Source organism: Manihot esculenta, chromosome 6 (genome assembly GCF_001659605.2).
Source record: "Manihot esculenta cultivar AM560-2 chromosome 6, M.esculenta_v8, whole genome shotgun sequence".
Classification (NCBI taxonomy): Eukaryota; Viridiplantae; Streptophyta; class Magnoliopsida; order Malpighiales; family Euphorbiaceae; genus Manihot; species Manihot esculenta.
The window spans coordinates 26,380,875-26,393,180 of NC_035166.2; the positions used below are offsets into that span (position 1 = coordinate 26,380,875).

Genomic DNA, 12,306 nt, shown 5'->3' on the forward strand with positions numbered 1-12,306 from the left:
GGACCCGAGAGATCGAGGAGGTCGCCAGTGTTAGGTGTTCCAGAGTCAGTTCAGTTTGCTGCTAGAAGAGCAGAGGTGAGTGGAACTAAACTGAATGTTTAAAATTGAACACTTAAATGTTTTTACGCATGTATCATGCATCATAAATGCCATGTTTATGATAGGTTGTTAGGCATTGCACTAGTATCACGAAGATGTTGCATTGCATTATTATCTGAAGGTGGGACGGACATTGAGTAGGACTCATTAGCCCTTGAGCATTTACGAAGTCCTGTGGTGCTTTTTTTAAGGCCGGGCATATACAAAGTCCTGTGGTGCCCTTTTTAGGGCCGGGCAATGAGCTGAGGGCTTTATGGGTCAGTCTGTCTGTGGTATGATTTGTTTGTGATGTGATGCATTTCATGAGAGCATATGTTATGAATTGTTTTATTGTTCCTACTCACTGGGCTTTAGAAGCTCATCCCTTTCCCTTAAGCCCAGTTTTGCAGGTTCAGAGTAGTTGGGAAAGTCAGCAGCAGCAGAGTGTTGACTAGAAGACTGCATGTGTAATAGACTAGAGTTGTGGACATGATGTAAAATTAAAGAGATATATGTAAAGGCATGTAATAGATAGTAAGAGAGTGTGTATAGTTTAGTATGTGCTTTGCCTAGTGTTTGCTTAATCCCTTGTGTATGCATGTATCCTGTTTTAAGTTTCTTGATGAGAAATAAGTCAAACCAGGCTTAATAGCTGTTGTGTTACGAAAACTCCAGTAAAAATATAACTGTAAGGGAAGACAGGGTTTGATTCCCTTGACCCAAGACCAGACCGTGAGGGAAGACCGGGTTTGATTCCCGTGACTCTACGGACAGAGTTACTGGTGTGAGCCCTGGGGGCTATTTCAGATTGGTATATCTGAATGTTTTTAAGGTTAAGTCTGGTAGTTTGACAGAAAAAGATTGAAAAGCTAGTAGTAGAGTCGGATCATGTATGGGATGTTTGGAATTCAGGTTAGACTTGCTACGGGTTCTGGCGGCCTTAAGTCGATATGGATCCTAGCGCCGAGCAGTTTGGGCCGAGACAGAGCGGTACCGGTTTCCGGGCTGTTACAGTGTTTTTGCTCCAGGAGATCTTACGGGATCCTGGCCGTTTTTGCTCTGGGGAGATCTTGGAGATCCCGCCGGCCGTTTTTTCTCCAGGAGATCTCACGGGATCCTGGCCGTTTTTGCTCCAGGAGGTCTTACGGGATCCTGACCGTTTTTGCTCCAGGAGATCTGACGGGATCTTGGCCATTTTTGCTCCAGGAGATCTGACGGGATCCTAGCCGTTTTTGCTCCAGGAGATCTGACGGGATCCTGGCCGTTTTTGCTCCAGGAGATATGACGGGATCCTGGCCTTCTACCTCCAGGAGGTCTTTATGTCTCAAGGAGGTCTTCTGACATCTGTTCTTTTCTTTTCCTGAGAGAGTTAATACTCACAATAATAGAGATAATCATTGCATTATTATAAGATGGTGTTATTTCATTTATTCATGTTTTCATAGTACAAGAATTTCTTTTCACAAATATTCTAAGGAAAGTACCTCTTCTGCTTCACCAGCTTATTCAACTTTTTGTTCCTCCAACGATCATGTTGATAGTTCCACTGGACCCATCATTCACTGGCCCTGCTCCCATTCTCTTGAGTGTCTGCGCTGCTGGGTTCGGCTGAGGCCTTTGTCCTTCCGGTTTTTTTATAAAGTTCTTGAGGTGTCCCCTCTTTACCAGCCTCTCGATCTCAGCAATCAACTGGAAGCAGTTATTGGTGTCGTGGCCGTGCGTGCGATGGTACTGACAATATTTATCAGGATCCCGCTGATTTGCTTCTGTTTTCATCGGCCTGGGCCATTGGAGGAACTCCTTATCCTGGATGGCCATGAGCACTTCGGCTTTAGAGGCATTGAGAGGGGTCGGCTTCTCTGGAACCCACGGAGGGAGTGGCCTCTGTTCTGAGACCCGAGGAGGGAGAGGTCTTTGGTCCCTTCGCTCCCAGGGTTGTCTGTAAGGCTCAGGCCTCTTGCCATGCTTTTTCTCGTGCCTCTTCGGCCTTCCTTCCTCTGGTGCTTTCCCCTTATCTGTCGCTCCCCCGGCGAACCTGCTTGTCCCCAAGGCATCATCCTGCCTTATGTATTTTTCAGCCCGTTTCATCAGCTCGGCCAGTGAGGTCGGAGGCTTCCTGCTCAATGAGCCAAAGAACTCGGCCGAGGTCGTCCCCTTCTCATGGCTTCTACCGCCCTTCCCTCATCGAGCTCGGGAATCTGCAGGGCCTCCGTATTGAAATGGGCGACGTACTCCCTGAGCGATTCGTCTCTTTTCTGCCTGATTGTCTCCAAGTAGCTCTCCTTTCTATCTGCGGGCACCCCGGCGATAAACCGGCTGATGAAGCTAGTGGCTAGATCTCCAAAGCTGCTGATACTTCCAGCTTCAAGGCTGTTGAATCACGTCCGTGCTGGCCGTAGGGAATACCTTGCACATCAAGGCATCTGACAAAGTCTGCAGCTCCATGAAAGTCTTGTAGTTCAAGACGTGCTCCCGGGGGTTTCCAGCTCCATCGTACGCGGCCATAGGCGGCATTATAAACTTCTTGGGAACAGTCTCCTGCTGCACCCACTTATAGAAGGGTGAAGAGGTGGGCAGGAGAGTCTGGTTCTGATCCCTCGTTCCCAGCTCGGCCAAGAGCTGCTCTTTCATCTTTTGCAGCTTTTGGTCTACTCTTTCTTCTTCCTGCTTGGGCCTCTTCTCTGCGCGACCTTCCTCCCCCCATGTCTCGCTCCCCGCTCTTCCTGTGGTTCCGGCAGAATAGCTATCAACTTCATCATTCTCTATCAGCTCCCTCACCCTCCTTCCATGAACTCGAGCTTCCGGCTCTTCCTCTTCTCTGGCTCTTCTCCTCCCATCTCCAGTTTCTTGGCTGACAGTTTGGGGGTGGTTGAAGGTAGGCTGAGGTTCGTTGGTCCGGGACTCTTCCACCACCAGCAACACCTGTACTAGGGTGTTAAGGCCCCGTTGTTGCATTATCTGCCCCAACCAGTGGGCGGTATTTTGTAACTGGAAAGCGATGGTTTGGAGGTCCTGGTTGGACAAGGCAGCGGTGGATACATTCCCCGCCGAGTTTGGCAAGGGGTTAAAAGGGATAGGTGGTTGATTGTTTGGAGTTGTAGGACTGGAAAAGGAGAACTACTGCCCCTCTTGGATAGAGCTCAGGTTCGTTGGTCCGGGACTCTTCCACCACCAGCAACACCTGTACTGGGGTGCTAAGGCCCCGTTGTTGCATTATCTGCCCCAACCAGTGGGCGGTGTTTTGTAACTGGAGAGCGATGGTTTAGAGGTCCTGGTTGGACAAGGCAGCGGTGGATACATTCCCCGCTGGGTTTGGCAAGGGGTTGAAAGGGATAGGTGGTTGATTGTTTGGAGTTGTAGGACTGGAAAAGGAGAACTGCTGCCCCTCTTGGACAGAGCTCAGGTCATTTGGAGTGTTAAGATTGTTGTTTTCATTGTGATTAGCTATCGTGGATCTCAGTGGGTTTGTTTAGAGTGGAACTCCGGTGATGAAAAGATCTCCTTTATTTCCTACAGACGGCGCCACTTGATGATCTGAGATCCAGAAAATAGGGTTTTACAATGGGTTCTGTAAAACTGAAAAAAGCTTTTTCCTAGAGGAGAGTATTTCTCCTTTTATATGTTTTCTTTTGTCCGCTAGTGACGTGTAACAGAATGTATGTCATTGGGCCACCTGTCCCTGTCACGTTGATATGGACGTACGAGGAAATCAGATCGCTGTCCCATGCGTAACGGCCTCTGATTCTCCTCGGGCACGCATGTGGATGGTCCCACAAGGCGAATGGACTGAATTCCTTCCTGGTTTCGAACTGGGCCGGAAGATAAGGTTAAGACTAGGCTCAGAGGGGATCTGTTCATTGGGCCAAAAGAGCTGGGCCGGTCTGATTGAAGAATATGACTGGAGCCCGGTCTTTGAGCTGAGCGGGTTGGATCTGACTCTTAGAGGAGACATAGAAGCCTTCAGATTATGGGCTGTTCTAATGAACTTGACCTTAGATCGAGGCGAAAAAAATCCAGCGGTCATCAAGTATAATTTTATATTTTTTTTAAAAAATAAAAATTGAAAATTGAAAAGTGGAACTTCACCTCTCAAATTTATTCACCTATAAACTGTTATATATTATATATAATAAATTTAATTTTTTATGATAAAGTTTTAATAGAAAAATAACGTTATTAAAAGTCCATTAAAATATTTTATAAATGAGCATCCGTGATTTTTATTTATTAAAAATTAAATAATTTTTTGTAATATATATATTTAACAATATAACTTATTTACAAAACTTATTTCTAACTTTTAAGTATTAAATAAAGGTTTTGAGGTATGTATACACATAATTTATATTTAAAAATCTATTATGCATGGATAAAGACGCACTAGTTTTAATATGTAATCATTATTTTAATAGTTTGATGTACTAAAATAATGATAAAATGTAGTTTTAAAAAAAATTGATGTGTTGATCACTAGCTGCGGAATACACCTGGAGTATATTCTATGAAGTTTAAACACCTCGATCAGCTCGACAATTTTTTTCTTTCTTTTCATTTCAATACTTCACATGTGATTCCTCGTGACATGAACAATTAGAAATATTTTTTGAAAGTTTTCCATGGCCAGCAAGAGAAATATATAAAAATAAAATAAACGAGAGATCGAATCCATAAGTTGTAGAGAAACACCATGCATGATATCATACACCTGCTTTTGGAAAGCCCCGTGACCATTTGACGTGATGTGTTAATCATTGCATGCTTTTCTTTATTTGTAGTAATTCACATGCTGCTAAAGAGGAATTAGTTAAGCATGTGCTGCCGGTTCTTAATTTATTACAGAATTAGAATATAAATTCCTTGAAAGATTCTGCTTCATATGCTCACCTTCCTTGGCTAAAGTTTTATATACTCAGGATGCTAATATAAATAAAGAACAGAAGAATTAGACATAATTATTATAACACTTGTAGTCTTAACTACCTTGGTGGAAGTAGCTAGCCAGTTGGTGTCTTACAGATGGAGACACTCGAGCTGGAGAAGAACAGATTATAAAAGATGAGACAAAATTTATGGACAAGACACTATGAAATAATATTGTCTATAAGGACCACTATGTATAAAAGGTAGACAGTGCAAGTCAAGCTAATTTCTCCGTGACAAATTTTAATAATTTTTTTTCTTTCTTCTTGATCCATCCAATATCAGTGCATGTGAATCACTCCTACCCTATCTTTTGTTTCCCAGAGGATTGGGGCTTTTCTGTTTTCAATCAATAATTCAACAAATCCAGCCCCACAGTTTCACATGCATCCGGTTTCATTCAATTGTAGAACACTTCCATTGCCCTTTAAAAGGGTTCTTTATTAGGACCTTTCTGCTCAGACCCATCTCACACCAATGGAATCCTTCTCTCTGATCATTATCTTTCTAGCTTTTTTCTGCATTACAAATTCATGGGCAGCGAGATTTGAACCCCACCTATTGGAGTCGAACGATGATTTTATTAAAACTTCATGTGAAGTTACAAGGTATCCAGACTTATGTTATCAAGTTCTGTCACCTTATGCAAGCACCATCCAGGATGACCATACACAACTGGCCAATGCAGCTCTCAATGTCACCCTACAAACTGCTGAATCCACTTCCAACATGGTACTGAACTTGTTGAAAGCCCACAACCAAATGCCTAAAGAAGCTGGGGCCATTAGGGACTGCGTAGAGAACATGAAAGATTCAGTTGATGAGCTCCAGCAATCTCTGGTAGCGATGAAGGATCTTGAAGGCCCTGACTTTGAGATGAAGATGAGTAATATACAAACATGGGTGAGTGCTGCCTTGACAGATGAGGATACTTGTATGGATGGATTTGAAGGGAATGCCATGAATGGGAAAGTTAAGGAAACCATAAGGAGCTATATTGAAAGAGTTTCTCAGCTAACCAGCAATGCATTGGCTCTCATTAATAAGCTAGTTAATTAGTTCTACGTACTATTTGTCATATTGTTAAAGATGTGTGTGTATATAACTTGTTATAAAGTATATGTAACAACTAATTCATCTTTTTGGCTATGAACGAATAAAGTACTTTTGTCGCCATCAGAAATTTCAATTTCTTTTTTTTTTTTTAATATTTCATGCATAAATCTCATTTTATGCACGTACGTACAATAATTAAATACATTTAAATGAACAAAATTCCAAGTCCATGTCTCCCTTCCCTTATTTATTTATTTGTAAAAGAAAGAATTCATAAAAAATTAAAATACAAAAATAATCATCTCTAAAATTTAGAAGACAAATATTTTTGAAAATCACCACCTTTTTTTATTGTATAGTATGTTTTTATTCAATGATGTGCTTACTGATAATGATGGAGATTTAATCTCCATAGTAAATATATATAATTATTTATTATTTTTACAAAGAAAATAATTAATTTTATATAAAATATCCCTATCTTATTTATAAACATTTTATTCGGCAGAACGGTCGCCCCTAATAATGTTTCGAATGGATGGATTCGTAGGAGTTAGTGATGGTCTTGCCAAAGTTCTCTGGCCATCCACGGGCAGCGCCTTCCCTCCTGCAGAAATTCACGCTGGCTCCCAATGGTGTCCTTCGAATCGGACATGTGACGTGCTGGCCCTATCATCGAGACGTAGTTGACTTTTTAACCGAAATATGTCGCACACTTTGCAGGCGCGCATTCGGATATGGCACCTGTACTATTTTCAGGCCATGTAACCTTATATATTCTTTTGGAGGAATTATAGATTATTACCGTGATTCCATCCAATAAAATTTAAATTTATATGAAAACACCATTTCATAATATAATTTTTATTAATTACACTTAACGCATAATTATGAATTCTCTAATTTTTTCCATTTAAACAAAGCTTAAATCTTCAAATTTTATACCAAAATGGATCATTTTTTATTTTTCTATCAATTGTTGATGGATCAAATGTCATTGCTCGTTTAGGCAACCGTGATTCCTTGTATATATATTCAACATGTTATAAATGCATCGCATTCGCATCTAGGAGCTAGCTTGTCTAATTAGTAAACCATTACTTGCGTAATGCCCATGATCTATGACCGTCATGTCACATGCTACACGGCTTAGAGCTACCTATTGTTTTCCTTTTCATAATCTTTCTTTTCTAATATGCTTTTCTTCGTTTTCTCTCTTATATAATGCTGTCAAATCTACAAGCAATATGCACTAAACGATCCACTTGAAACTTCTCTTTTTTCCTATCAAATATAGTGAAACTCTTAGCACACCTTCTATTCTCATGGAAAGAAAGATGGAAACTAAATCTATTAGCCTATTTTCAAACTGCTTGCAGCTTCTCACATCTCTTCTTCTTGCTTCTCTTCTATTTGCATCTAACGTCCACAACTCCTCGGCAGCAGCCACCACAACCACCAAAACTTCTAAAACCACATACATTAAATACCTAAAAACGGCTTGCAATACCACCACACGCCCAAAACTCTGCTACAACTCTCTTTCTCCCTACATTTCTACTATCGAAACCAATGACCTCAAGCTTTGTGAAACCGCATTGACCATAACCCTGGAAGTTGCCAAGAAAACTTATGCTCTGGTCAAAAACCTGTCAAGGCAGAAGAGATTGAGCAAGCTTGAAGTTGGCATTATTCAAGATTGCAAGGAGGAGATTGGAGACAGCATTAACGAGCTCAAGAATGCATTGCAAGTTTTGGACAGCCTAAAAGGGAGTAATAAAAATGTGGAACTTCATATTGCTGACATAAAAACATGGGTTAGTGCAGCGATTACCGATGAAAGTAGCTGCGCGGATGAATTCGACAACCTGAAGGTAAGTACTGCATTGACGAACAAGATCAGGAAGAGTATATCCGAGTTTGATGGGCTCACTAGCAATGCTCTGGCACTCATTAACAAACTTAATCAGTGACTTGTTCTATATATTCTTCTCCTTTATTATCCTTTTGTATGCATATGCATGTCATATTGAGAATTTTAATAACTTCGCAAAATAATAGTAATTAATGTAAGAGTTATGGTACTTTATTTTAATAATAAAAGTAACAATTAACAATAATTAATTTTATTGGTAAATGTAATAAGATATAATACAGTATTTTATTAATTTAATTATAAAAATAAGAAAAAGAAAAAGAATGAGGACAAAAGTATAATTTTTTAAATTTAAAAGACATGCTATTGCAAATAATAAGAATTTTTTGCTGAGATAAAATTAATATTAAGGAATGAAGATGAAATTAGTCTTGGACAAATGAAGATGAAATAAATAATTATTTTTGGTGGAGAATTTCTTCCATGTAGACTTTAACTTTGAGCAGGATAATGGACAGAGCGATCCCACTGCCAACTCGCCATGTTGCCATTTCTGCACATATGGGTATGGGCATCTAAAGCTTAGCTAGATTCCGCTTCCTGCTTCATACTTCTTCTTTTTTTTTTTTTCCTAATTTATTATTTAAAAACCCAAATAAATGAAAAATAATTGTGGGAATGGGGAAATGAATGAGTGTGGGCCAGCGTTTTCTGGATCGCAGAGATGAGACCCCACGTGACCTGTCTATGTCTATCCAATTAATGATGCGTACATTTCTATCCTATATATTTTCCTAATGGATAATATTAAAAATATGTTCCACCGAAGCTGGTATTAAAAAAAAAACTTATTTGTTTATAAATATAATGATAAAGTTTATAATTTTTTAATTATAAAACATTTAACATAATAAAACAATTTTTAAACTTTTTTAACTGTATTTAAAATAATTTTAAGTGCTTTTTATTTTTGACTTCATCATGAAACAGGTAAAAGTTATACTTAAGAAAAAACTCAGTCACCTGGTTAAGGTAGCATCAGAGAGAAGCACTGAAAAAGAAATGAAAAGCAGATGGTTTCGTTCTATGCATGCACATCACTCAAGAACCTTGATTAAAAAGTTTGTCTCACTCTTACATATAGCAAAAACTAGATTCATTCAAAATCAACTTATTTATATCAACATAATTTTACTTAACTCACTTAATCATTAGTTCTTGGAGGCAAACTTGTTAATCAATGCTAGTGCATTGCTAGTCACCTGAGCAACATTTACAATTCTTGCCTTAATCGAAGAATTCAACTTCCCATTCAAAGCCTTACCAGCAAACCCATCAACGCAAGTGTTCTCATCTGTCAAAGCTGCACTAACCCAAGTCTCCACATTGCTTATGTGCCGCTGGAAGTCCTTACCCTTGGACTCACCCAAGTTCTTCAGCTCTTTAACGGACTTGCTGAGCCTGTCCACAGTGTCATCAATCTCCTCCAAACAGTCCTTGATAGCTTCCATCTCTCTGGCCTTCACTCCCTTGAGCTTTGTCAACTTGTAGATAAATGACTTGGTGGACTGAGCCCTGTCCAGGCTCACGGACAACGCAGTCACGGTTAGTTGGAACGGGCTTTGCTGGATGGAAGTGGCATAAGCTGACAGAGATTGGACGCACAGTGCAGGGTAGGTGGTGGTTCTGCAGGAGGCCTTGATGAAATTTGAGGCACTAGTGCTGGAACTTGCGGGGGTTGCAGATTTTGCGATTGTTGAACTGTAAAGCAAAGAGACAAGCAGCAAAACAAGGATAGATTTTGCCATTTTGATGGTAAGTAGTTGTGTTGGCTTTTGGTAGAAGACAGGTTAGTGAATGGGCGTGACTTGAGAGTTGAGAAGCCTTTATTTATAGAGAGAGGGATTGAAGGTTTCACCGCGTTTTAGTTGCCCATTAGACTATCGTGTGCACCGTGTGCACTTTAATTTTGTAGAATATGTGAATTCTATTATTAGTATATTTGTCTTTCTAGTATTTTCGATTTCGGACTCTAGATATTAATATTATTTAAAAGTTTATATTTTAAAAAGAATTATTAAATTTTGATTTTGTTAAGAACTTTAACCGTTCCATTCAAAACTCCAAATTTTAAAAGAATCAAAGTATTTAAAGGAATAAAAAAACATAAAAATATGTTAATGAGTTTTTAAAAATATAAAAAATTGACATTTTTGTAATTCAGCCTTACTATTGAAATTTACAGCTGTTTGCCATCGTCATTATGATCTTCAACAATATCGACGGGATCTAATTCAATTCGTACCGGTCAAATCTGAACACAACGGCAAAAAAAGGTAGTCCAACTTGAAAGTGAAAAAGAATGCCGGAAAGAGAATCCCAAGAACTAACATAGGAGATGTGAATGCCTCAGAAGTAGCCCTGTGCAATCGGTCGGTTCGGTTCCGAACCGAACCGAACCGATAAAACCGAAAACCGATTTGTTGAAAATTTTAAAACCGAAAAAACCGATTCTGAAGGTATAACCGAATCGAATCGAACCGATAAAAATCGGTTCGGTTCGGTTCGGTTCAAACCGAAATTTTTTTTTAATTTTTTTTTAAATTTCAAAAAAATAATTTAATAAACATTCTAAACATTTTCAGATGAGAAAACTGACATACCAGAAAAAAAAAAAAAAGAGAAAAATTGCAGTAATTTGTAATTGATTGAAGCAAAAAAAAAAGGAAATCCAGCTGCCCCTCCATGCATTTTGGCGAGTCACTCCAAAAGTCCATATACATATACATCCAGATATTGAGTTGAGGAGATTGTTTGCCCAAGTCATGATATGTTAGAACAATCTCCAAATGTATTTTCCTTCTAATGTATTAATCACTTCTAATGTATTTTTCTTTTTTTTTTCCCTAAAAAAGGAAGCTAAAATAAGGCTTAACAGTAAATAGGAAGAAGAGAACCATATTTAAAAAAGAAAGTTCAGATAATGAAGTGAAAAAAAATGGGGATATTTTTTTTTTATTATTGATAAAATGGAATGGTGGAGAAAAGAAACAGTATTAATAACAACATATGTTTATCCTTGTTTAGCTAACCCTCCCATTAAGTAGCCACCGCAACAGTCATCCAATCTCCCACAAAGCCTTCCAATTCTTTCTGTATACATCACATATATACATGTACAATATCCTCTTCTACCAGCCTGCCACTCTCTCTCTCTCTCTCTCTCTAATCAATTTTACATCTGTTTTCTCTTTTCCTTTGTCCTTTTTCACTTTTTCTTTCTTAATCCAAGTGGGGATACAATAACAGGCTGGCCTACAAGAAAATGAGGGCAAAAAAAAGAAGAAAAAGCCAAAGAGCATACAAAAAGCAAGAGGAGGAGGAAGAACGTGGAACCAGAGTAGTACCTCTGCTCTCAAAAGATCAGTCCACGGTCGGCGGCGAAACTCACCAAATCGACGGGAAAGAGGTTGATGGTCGACGGTCAGCGGTCGGAGGTCGACGTGAAAGAGAAAGAGAGGCCAGGGGGATGAATCGGGATTCGAGAGAGAGAATAGGGTTTCGGGGGGGAATCGGGTTCAGGAGAGGAGACTGCAGAGAGGAGAACGGGATGAATGAAATGAAGGGGTTCAGGGGCTGGGCTGCTGAAGCGTACGATAGGCCAGGCCAGGGGGAGGGCTCGGGCTCAGGCATGGGCTTGGGCCTTGCCAAATCGGTTTTTCGGTTTGATCGGTTATTTAACATGTTTAAACCGAACCGAACCGAAAATCGAATAATTTTAAATCTACTAACCGAACCAAACCGATCGTACCGATTAACCGAATCGAAAAACCGAAATTAATCGGTTCGGTTCGGTTTTTCGGTTTAAACCGAAAAACGCTCTCCCCTACTCAGAAGTGCGAGAAATTTAACGTCAAAACGACTGTGGCAAATGAAAAAGGAAATTTAGGTGAAAATTAATGAAAAAAAAAAATACTCCTCCTTTCTATAATCCACATATTTTTAGAAATACATTAAATAATTTTTATAATTTTAAAAATTTAATTAAGAGCCTCTCATGTTGAGTTTTAAAATTATTATTATCTTTCACTATTCACCGTATAAACCAACAATAACGATATTAAAATTTAGTCAAATTTTTTAATTGAATTTTTAAAATTATATAAATGATTTAGTCTACTTTTAAAATATATGGACTAATTATTTAATTTCATCATATATTAACCTGATATAAAGCAATAATTCAATTGATCCTCAATAAAATTTACAACTACATTAATTTTTAATGGTGTTTCTAATGAGTCAACATTACACTTATTAATTTTTATTAAATGTGACTATTTATTACTAATTTTGCATCTAGAATTATCAATATT

At 38.9% G+C, this 12,306-nt stretch overlaps 3 protein-coding genes across 3 annotated transcripts; 2 read left to right on the forward strand and 1 right to left on the reverse strand.

Annotated features, from left to right (window-relative positions):
• Positions 1-5,404: 5,404 nt before the first annotated feature.
• On the forward strand, positions 5,405-6,174 carry LOC110618184 (21 kDa protein). The gene has a single exon (XM_021761279.2). The coding sequence runs from the start codon at positions 5,476-5,478 to the stop codon at positions 6,055-6,057; it is 582 nt and encodes a 193-aa protein (XP_021616971.1). The 5' UTR covers positions 5,405-5,475; the 3' UTR covers positions 6,058-6,174.
• Positions 6,175-7,356: 1,182 nt separating this feature from the next.
• LOC110616472 (pectinesterase inhibitor 4) lies at positions 7,357-8,406 on the forward strand. The gene has a single exon (XM_021758838.2). It carries the CDS (start codon positions 7,380-7,382, stop codon positions 8,025-8,027), a length of 648 nt encoding a protein of 215 aa, XP_021614530.1. The 5' UTR covers positions 7,357-7,379; the 3' UTR covers positions 8,028-8,406.
• A 576-nt stretch (positions 8,407-8,982) lies between these two features.
• On the reverse strand, positions 8,983-9,815 carry LOC110617094 (21 kDa protein). Its single transcript, XM_021759700.2, has one exon. It carries the CDS (start codon positions 9,736-9,738, stop codon positions 9,142-9,144), a length of 597 nt encoding a protein of 198 aa, XP_021615392.1. The 5' UTR covers positions 9,739-9,815; the 3' UTR covers positions 8,983-9,141.
• Between the last annotated feature and the right edge of the window lie 2,491 nt (positions 9,816-12,306).

Excerpts from the sequence above, each read along its gene's own strand:
- LOC110618184 (XM_021761279.2), top strand. The coding sequence starts at position 5,476 with ATGGAATCCTTCTCTCTGATCATTATCTTTCTAGCTTTTTTCTGCATT.
- LOC110616472 (XM_021758838.2), top strand. The coding sequence starts at position 7,380 with ATGGAAAGAAAGATGGAAACTAAATCTATTAGCCTATTTTCAAACTGC.
- LOC110617094 (XM_021759700.2), bottom strand. The coding sequence starts at position 9,738 with ATGGCAAAATCTATCCTTGTTTTGCTGCTTGTCTCTTTGCTTTACAGT.